The sequence below is a fragment of the Aptenodytes forsteri genome, unplaced genomic scaffold (genome assembly GCF_000699145.1).
Source record: "Aptenodytes forsteri isolate BGI_AS27 unplaced genomic scaffold, ASM69914v1 Scaffold38, whole genome shotgun sequence".
Lineage (NCBI taxonomy): Eukaryota > Metazoa > Chordata > Aves > Sphenisciformes > Spheniscidae > Aptenodytes > Aptenodytes forsteri.
This window is the reverse complement of record NW_008795704.1, coordinates 236942-246673: the sequence shown is the minus strand read 5'-3', so window position 1 is coordinate 246673 and position 9732 is coordinate 236942. Positions and strand designations below refer to the sequence as shown.

Sequence of the window (9732 nt, the reverse complement as noted above, 5' to 3'; positions counted from 1 at the left end):
GGAGCCGTACCATCGGTCACGGGTGCTGTGGGGCTCTCGGGAGCGCAGGCGGGTCACACATCTGCCCCCCTGCTAGGGGGACACAGGACCACGTGGAGACTGTGGTTGCTGCAGGTCCCAGATGTAGCCTGTGCTTGCTTCTGGATCACAGCTGCCCCCGTAAATTGTTTGTCCCCGTGATGGGTGACCCTGACACTGCCTCCCGCTGCGCCCGGAGCTGGCAGGGGGTCTCCAAACAGGCAGCTGCCCCTCACGGCACGCGGTGCTTTAACAGCGCTGCTCTGCCCTCTGTTATTCCTGACATCCTCCAGGAGCGGGAATGGAAAGCGAGACTTCGGCAAGTGGGACTTGAACCAGCCTGGAGCATCGAGAGAGGAAAATGTCTTTGTCTACACTGGATGCCGGGCTGTCCCTGCAAGGTCACACAGTGGGATGACGAGCCTTGGGTCAGCCCATGGTGTAAGGCTGCCACGGATCTGGGTTTGCCCAGACGTGCCCTCTTTTTTGCCCTGGCAATTTTGGCAGATTTTTGGGGCTTTCTGTGTTCATCTGCATCCTGAGCACATAGTACTCTGGTCAAGGCTGTGCAGGAAGACCAGGTGTGTCCCCCACACATGCACAGAACAACCATCAGCATATGAACAGCAATTCAGAGGCCTCAGGAAAAGGTAGAGCCCTGCTCCTCGGCCAGTATGAGTAGTCTGAATAAACAAGCCATGCACTAAAGGTCAGCCCCGCTAGATCAGCTTCTGTCAGCCACCAGTTTGTAGTATGTCACTTGGCACGGTGGCACAGCAGAGCCCCTGTTATCTCAGCGACTGCTGCAATGTGGCACTGCTCCCAACAAATTTCATACAGGGTCCTGTTATTCCAGAATAGGAACAACCCCATGCAGAGGCAAATCCTGGGGGTTGAGCTGCCCAGGTGCCTCAGACCCCTCTAACTGGGGGTGCAAGACTTGGCAGATACTTGGTGGATTTTGCCACTAACAGAGTGATTTTTGGCCCGTATCACACCATGCAGCAAATTTCCGCTACAGTCAGAAAGGAGTCTGTTCAGCTTATTAATCACCCCGGGTGAGCCAGCAGATGGGTCCCTGCACAGAGCGATACCGCACTTGCGGTGCTCTCTTGCAGACGGCATTTTGGCACTACTGAAGAACTTCAGAGTAACTTAATCTGAAGACATTCATGTGAAAGTCCCACTGCACTTTTAAATAACAAATAGAGAGACAGTGAGATCATGGCCACTCCGCTCGCTGGCTGGATGCGCAGCTGCATTGTGCTTAGCAGGGGGGTCCGTGCAACGGGGGCCGGCGGAGAGTGGGGCTCCCACGGGGGCTGCGAAGCTGCTGGAGATGCCCGTGGTGCTGCGGGAGAGCAGGCTGAGTTTTGCAGGGCTGCAAAGCTCGGGGACCGAGGCATAGGCTAGCAGGGAAGGAAAGGAAGAGTTAAACCAGGTCTGTGTTGGAAACAAAAGTTTGTTGGTGTAGCTCTAACGTGGTTAAATTGGCAGCTTTCCTTGCGGAGATGCAGATATTATTCACCTTTGCCAATAAAGGCTGTACCTGTCCTCTGAGGGAAACGGCAATACTGGGAAAATGCTTATAGCAGCCTAACAGTCTCTGTTCAGGGGCTCTTGTAGATACAGACTTGGTGTATAAAAGCTTTAACAGCCTGGTTGACATTGCTGTGCTAGCAAGAGCTTTTGGACAGACTGAAAATAGAATCTGGGGAGATGGGAGGTTGCAAGAGCCACGGCTTCAGGGGCCCCCCAAAATGAGTGACCCAACGCGGTGCACGGGAAGTTGGCGGCAGGAGGGACCAGAGAAGCATTCATTTTTTCTGCAATGTTCTCATTTTATTTTGCATATTTCAGGGTTTGATGATAATGTGTGGGATGTTTTCAACCTACACCTCTGGCAGGCTTGCCAGAGGACCTCTAACTTCATTGCTTAGCTGCTGTGGCTAAAACTCTTGGGACATGATTCTGCACATAGCGCGCTAAGAGATCCTCTCTCTTGAGACCAAAGCGGGCGAGCTGGAGGCACTCAAGGACGCAGAGGACACACTGAGATGACATCTCAGATCAGTCCTACTCATGGGCTAGCAGCCCTGTGCTGTCTTGCACAAAGTCATGTAGCAGGAGGGCGTCAAAATGAAGAGCAAGGAAACCACCATGAAGGCAGGACCTCCCCACCAGAGGACGGTCATGTACCCGCTGGCACCAAGGACGCTCTTGGGAGCAGAGATCCCCACTGCTGGAATAGGAAAGCTGGATGAAAGAGGGTTCAATTACCAGGCACGATAGATGGTTGTTGGGCTGTGACGTGCACACAGGTGCAAAGCTGCCAGACCAGGGTCCACCTCTTCGGGAGAGCCAGGGAGCGGTGGTGGACATGAGCTGTGTCAACACCATTGACTCAGGGAGGGGGAGAGAAATCCCAGAGGGGAAAAATTAAGCAGCTAAGGGAAAACCTTCTTTTGTGGGACCCCTGCAGTGACTTTTTCAGAGGCTTTCACAGCTCAGGCAGTCATGGGCTGAGGAAAACTTCTACTAGTGGTACTTGGTACAATAACACAAGGAGATACAATAACATCCAGAGATACAGGTGGGTCACTCTGTGACACATACATGGGAGATGAAGCCCACCAGTCATGATGCCTGCCGTCAATACATCAAAGATGGCAGCAGAAGGTGAATATGAAGTGTCTGGACAGTCTTTGGGAGCATGGCAAAGACATCTGAGAACCGAGGGTTATAAACCCTGGATCTTTTGCTAATAACAAAACCACACTGCCTACAAGAAGAAACAGCCTTCATGAATTGTGAGGCTGTGAATGCTAGATCACTGTAAGATGAATTAAGAGATGTATGATCAATGTTTCCAGGTCAAAGTATCCCCTCGCTGCCTGTTCTTGGCTGAAGGATATTTCCTACAACTGTCACTGAAAAACTGCAAAAGGAGCCAGCTCCCTGAGATCATGCTCGAATCGTTTCTTCAGATGCTGCTCCCAGGTGGAAGAAACTATCTGGAGTTGTACACCCACCCCCCTTTCATGAAGCTGCTCAGCTGGTGGACATTCGTACTTGTGCACGCACTCCACATCAGGAAATAGCAGGTGAAGGACCTTGCATGAGGGGTCTTCCTCATCTGTGGGTCTGGTGATGCTAAAGGTAAGGAAAGCTCGGTATTGCACTGCTGCTGCCCTGCCCGCACATACTGGGGCTGGGGAGATGGGGCAATGCCCAGGCAGATGTGCTAACAGCTGTAAGCGCAGCCAGCATGTTGCCCTGGAGGTTTGGGCCAGTGGGCACTGTCCTTGCTCTGTCTCTGTTAACAAACTGGACTGCACTGGACCAGCCCAGCCCAGTACCAGCCCCACAGTATGTGTCTCCATATACAGCAAGGGGGGAGTAACAGCTCCAGTCAGGTGTGAAGAAACCCTGTGTTGAGGAGAGACTGGTGATACTGGGAGTAGACACCTAAAATGCTTGGCAGGGTTTGGGTGTCTGGGCTTACGGCCAGCACTGACCCGGAGCAGTTGCAACCTTGGATCAGCCTTCCAGGACACCAGCGATGGTGGGAGGATGAGCTGGGAGACGCTTCATCAGGGGCTCCCTGCTCTGCTCGAGAGCTGCATTTAAGCTCAGGTCCTCACCCTTGGCCCTGCCTGAGCTACATTCCAGTGAAGCTTGTGCCAGGCCTGGCACCTTGCTGACCCCGACCCATCAACTGGGTCAGCAGTCAACTCGACCGTGGCTGATCCTGGTTACCATCACCGAACCTGCTCTGCTCCTCTTGCATGATGGGTATATGGCACTGCCGTGCTGTCATCTCGTCTCCAGCTTGCCTGACACCTCCTACTGCCCCGGCACCACGAGCCCCCATGGCTGGGAGGGGGAGCAGGAGCAGGAGCAGCTCTGTGCACTCTTGTACTGAAGGAGCCAATAATACCAGAAAATGTTCTGTACTGTGAAAGCCGTATGTTAAATAGGTCAAACTACTACCAAGCTACTACTGTGAGTGCCTACATGTGGGCAAGATTTCTCACCGTGGGCAGCTCTTTGTTGCAACAGGAAACAAGATAAAATGCTAGGTTGACCAGGGTGTACAGTTCACCCACACAGGTGATGGTTACCATCACCGAACCTGCTCTGCTCCTCTTGCATGATGGGTATATGGCACTGCCGTGCTGTCATCTCGTCTCCAGCTTGCCTGACACCTCCTACTGCCCCGGCACCACGAGCCCCCATGGCTGGGAGGGGGAGCAGGAGCAGGAGCAGCTCTGTGCACTCTTGTACTGAAGGAGCCAATAATACCAGAAAATGTTCTGTACTGTGAAAGCCGTATGTTAAATAGGTCAAACTACTACCAAGCTACTACTGTGAGTGCCTACATGTGGGCAAGATTTCTCACCGTGGGCAGCTCTTTGTTGCAACAGGAAACAAGATAAAATGCTAGGTTGACCAGGGTGTACCGTTCACCCACACAGGTGATGGGATCTCTGTCCTTGGAGATTTTCAAGGTTTGGCAATGCAAAGCCATGGTTGACCTGATCTAGTGTTGGTGATGGTCTCACTTCAAGCAAGAGTTTGGGCTAACACCTTGCAAAGGTCCCTTCTGATCAACACATCTGTAATTCTGTATCAAGGGGCTTGAGGTTCGAGCTGGGCAGGCAGATGTGAATTCTCCATTATTTCAGAGCACAGACATCTTGTATCAAATGTCTCAAATACCTTATTGAACAGGACCAGGCTGACCTGGATGCAGGAGCTGCTGGCTGTGGTTCTCTGGATTGTGCGCTGTGAGAGTCCTCTCTGACAAATGGTCTTAGCATGTATGAGGCAAAGAAAAAACATCCCTGTTCTTAATTAACCCTGTCTGTGTTTTGAAGCTGACTGAAGATATCGAATAGCCCAGGACTGTCCTTTGGAAAAAGCTGGTTGGAGATATTTGGCCATTTGTAAAAATACATGTTTTTAAGCAGCAATCAGCAGGTTTTTTTATAGTGGGCATGATGTAAATTTATGTAACAAGGCAGATGTTCTGCAATGGGGCTTTTTTAAAATCATCCTGTCCCAATTTTTTCCATCTTACCGTCTTTAGCTCCCTTGCAAAGTAAGCAGTCATGCTATCGCATTACCAGTTGGCAATGGCAGCAGCTGGCTGTAACCCAACCTTAGCAGCACGGGACGCGGAAACAGATGGAGCAGCAAATGCTCTTTGTTTCCTCTCCTGCTTTCTAAAACAGATTGTGACTAAAAACATACAGGAGAGGTTTCTGCCATCTTCCCTGCTACCACGGCTCCCTGGCTGCTGACAAAGCTACAGGGTGAGCTCTAGCAGGGGTTACTGCTCCCCACAGCAAAGAGGAGCTCTGCCTTTTTAGAGGGGAGCTGCAAAGAGGGGAAGAGCATCAGATACAATGATTACAAGCCCTTAGAGGGGAAAAAAGTGTGCAGTGGGTGAGATGGCTGAACTGAGCTGAGGGCTCCCCATGCATCAAGTCCTTCTCCTCCTGCTGCTCTGAGTCTTGGTTCTGGTGTTCATCTGAGCCTGGGTGAACCACATTAGCTTGTTAAACTGGCACAAAACAGACGTGAGTGGTGTTTTGCCAGGCTAGTAACCTGAACTGGCCTGAAGGATGATCAGGTGAGCACTGGGATGAGGATGAGGAGCAGAGCCACACACCAGAACGGGCCAGGAGGAGAGAAGAACAGGGGAGGAGGGTCGAGGTGGGAATGTCTCTTGTGAACCAGGAGATCAACTCTGCTGTCCTGGGTAGTCCTTGTCTCAAAGCTAGGCAGACACGGGAAGGGAAGTCCATGCTCCCAGGTCACTTTCTATGAGCCAAACTCTGAGGCTCCTGGCAATGAAGGTCAGGAAAATGTCCACAGCAGAGGTTTGCCTGCCTTGCTTCAAAATTCCTGTGGGACGAAACCTCCACAAAATAAGGTGCGTATGTCCCTGCCACCACATCAGTTACAGGTTCCTAAGGGAATTCTACTCTATCACAGCCTCTCACACCTCTTTGTGTCTGGTAAGAGCTTTGCTGCTTTCGATCTATGTCCTCTAAGGATTTACCAATCGGTCCAAACGCATGAGTTGGGCAATGGTGCTCACCGCAGGAGATGTTATACACTGGAAAACATGAAACTGCGTGTGGTTTGGCTACAGGAGTCCCACCATCAGCTGCCTTGAGCTGGGGGACAGCTGCCCAGAGCAGAGGACACTTGTGGAGAGGCGGGTGGCCAAGGCCAATGACAAGAGACTGAGCTGGCACTGCCACGTGCACCCAAACAGCAGCGTGGGCGGTGGTGACACAGCTGTCCCATCTCACTGTAACTCGCTGCTCCCTCTCCCACCAGGCTGCATGAGCTGCCTGACCCGTCTGGCTTTGCTGTGGCTGATGTTTGAGCCAGACAATGTAATATTGTTGTAGGTACTTGCCAAGAACTGAGTTTATTTTTTAGCCACAGACAGAACCTGTAATTCCTCAAGCTAATCCTGCAGTCTGATGGGTTTTTTTTACAAGCCTTGACAAATTAATTGAATCCCCATTTCTGTGAGAAACCTGGAAGGAAAGTCCCACAGTCAGGACTCCAGAGTTAAAGAAAGACGGGGATTTGCGAGGTCACCTACGCCATTTATCACCAGTGCAGAGGCTCTTCTGGGATTATTTCTTGCTGGCCTTGTTGTCTCCTGGGGTGACTGTTCAGACATCTATCTGAGATCCAGTCAGGGTGTTTTGCATTATAATATGCCTAAGTTTTCTCAGCTTCATCCCATTATTCCTGTTCTTCTTAACTATCACAAAAAAATTTGCTCCATTTTGTTGTTTATAGATGTCCCCAACTGAAATATCTGCAGGTTTTTATTTATCACCGTATCCTTTCAGTGAAATAATACAGATTTGATTTTTTAAAACTTAAACTTAATCCCTTTTGCCCTCAGATAGTGTCTTGAGTTCTGCCTGCACACCGCCTGCTTACTAATACACACTGGTAACAAAAAGTCCTATAATGGGTGCAAGAAGTGGTTTATTAGTCTTTATCTTTTATCTTTTCTCATACAGTCAAGGGTTTGAGGACCAACCATGCTCCTGCTGAAGTCAGTAGGAACGGCAGCAAGTTTTTTGCTCTACCACGTAACCACAGGGAGAAGGTAAGTTTCTGAACCTGTGGTTGCCAGCGTTACAATGCCAAAACGTCCCTGCTTGCATTTGCTGCACTGACTTTGTCAGGCAAGCTCGGTTCCTCTCAGCAACCAGGTATTCAGCTTTAGGCAAACCACTTTGAAAGCTGTTCTTTGCTAGTTTTTTAAACAACTTGGATATCTACTAAGCAGACCAACTCAACGAACAGGTTCTTGTATTTTAGTTTGAGTACTGTGCACACAGGCTGGGTGCTGCATCTCTGTCCAAGTACCTCCGTGGCCGCCCTTTGTGAACAGCTGTTGTTAAAGGAGAGAGGAAATGCTTGGGCTTATGCCTGAGCAGTGTCTCAGGGGACCACTCGATGCAAGCCCCAGGAAATCCCTCATGACAGCACATCTGTAGGAGGCCACAGTCAGCCCCACCATGCCGGAGCACTCCCATGGGGCAGCCCGGAGCCCAGACTGTTGGGCGGCTCGTGGGGATGAGACAGGTCTGAGGTCAAGCTGGGAAGTCAGTCTGCAGGTCAGGGTCAGGATCAGGCCAGTGATGGTGACCGGGGTCAGACACAGCCCAGTGACAGCCGTGCAGGTCCGCAGTGACAAGGCAGAGCCAAGGCCAGGTCAGGCAGGCATTCTGCAGGTCAGGGTCAGAGAGACCCAGGGCTGGGCACGGCCATGGGCATGGGCATGGGCACATCGGTGAGAGCATTGGAGACAAGCACACCTCCAACACAGCTCAGATGGGGACAGAGGGCCCAGGGCTGATCTGAATTGGGGCTCCTGGGCAGGGTTGGGGTGCAAGCCCCAGGTGAGGCTGGTCAGAGCTATAAGGGCTTGTTAGCGCCCTGGGGGCCCTGAGAACAGCTTCATGGGCAGGTACGATAACAGCATGAACATAGCCAGTCTAAATGAAGCTGAAGGTCTGCCTCCCCCAGTGTCCTGATCTCCAGGAGTGGTCAATAAAGGGAGACCTTCCCCCTTCCCTCAACATACAATTCCTGGGCAAGCAGAGGTGGAGGGGTGTAGGTGCTGGCACTGCTGCTCCTTCTATTGACACCTCCCCAGAGCTTCTGGAAGGAGAATGAGCATTGTCCAGCGCTGAGACTAGAAGAGAGGCTGATGACGGGCAGGTTGATGCATGGGAGAAGCTCAAATCTCGCCACCAGTGGTGCTGAATCCTTGGGGAGCAAATTGCCTCTCATCTCACAGAGATGGACTATGATCATCTCCTGCCAAAAAAGGAGGGACCTCTGACTGGCAGCCAGACCCTCCCCATGTCCTTAGCACATACCACAGCAACTTCGTGTGGGCCGGTGGGCTGCAGCTGGGATCCACGCGAGGAAACGGGATCTGCTCAGATCTACCTTATGCAGTTACCGTCAGATCCATTTGACACCTTGGAACCTATTCAGGATCTTCTCTGCTGGCATACAGACATGGTCTGCACCAGCTTCACATTTTGAAGGGTATTTTATTTTTAATTTAATATTTCAATAGCTTTCTTTACAGTGCTTTGTAGCCATACCAGCCTATTTTTAGCCTTTTTCCTCCTGGTGATATAAACTCTTCTGAGCCATTTTAGCAATCTCCATGCTTCTTACAAGCATGTTATCCTTTTGGCTCATTTATTTTTTAACAAGCTCTTTTGGGAGGAATTTCTTTGTTGCTGTTGTTCTTTTAATGATACCAGATTGAATACATTATACTCACTCTTACACATAGCTTTTTTCATAGCACGGTTCTGAATGAAGCCCCTCACACATCTCAGCACTAAACCCAGTTGCTTCTTTTATGTTCTCCAACCAACTGCTCCAAAAATCAAGCCTTTGTGGTATCTAAAATGTAGCAAGTACATCATATGCTGATGTGACATTTACTCACTTAATGTGGGGGTAATTGGAGACTCTTCATTATGATAATGTTTTCTGCCTCGGCAGCCTCTCTGATCTCCTAAATATATCACTGTCACCACCACTGGCTTTGAAGACTGTTCACTACAGTGGTCCTAATACTCCCCTTTGCCTATTTAGGTGTGAATTTTCTAACTATAGGGGTTCAGCGTTACATGTCGGAAGATTAAAATCGTTTAGGCACATTGACTCCAAAGTTTCTTTGGCATCCAGCATCTCTGCTCCACAAGCACAATTTAGTCAGTTCTTCCCGTATAATCTGTCGCCTGCTATTGCAGCGTCCCGCTGATTATCTGCCTTGCACCGATTTCTGATAAGGTTGTTCTCAGTCAAAACTGGGTAGTCCAGTTGTTCCACCTTATTTTTTGATTGCTAGAATTCGTACAGAAGCACGTTCATGGCTGTTACCCAGTTTCTGTACCTTTTTAGGCCGGACTTCATTTCCTCATCCTCGCATTTGCCATTTCCTCCTCCTTCGGTTTTGTCAGCCGCCATCCCCACCTTTTAACTAAGAGAATTGCAATGGCTTAGGGAAGGACGAACCTAAATGTTGTGGGGTTTTGCACATCAGTCTTCTTCACTTAGTGCAAAAGCTCCCCTGTGACTTGATGAAGTGTCGGCAGCCCGACTCCTCCGCTCGCGGCCCCCACGACCCGCCCCCGG

The 9732-nt window shown here is 50.4% G+C and overlaps 1 protein-coding gene across 1 annotated transcript in view; it reads right to left on the bottom strand.

The window, feature by feature from the left end:
- Positions 1-9564, bottom strand: part of LOC103902226 (rho GTPase-activating protein 39) — a 67788-nt gene extending 58224 nt beyond the window's left edge. Inside the window, exon 1 of the mRNA XM_009283244.2 lies at positions 9491-9564. Coding sequence (XP_009281519.2) covers positions 9491-9564 — 74 coding nt within the window. The remainder of the gene's footprint in view (positions 1-9490) is intronic.
- Between the last annotated feature and the right edge of the window lie 168 nt (positions 9565-9732).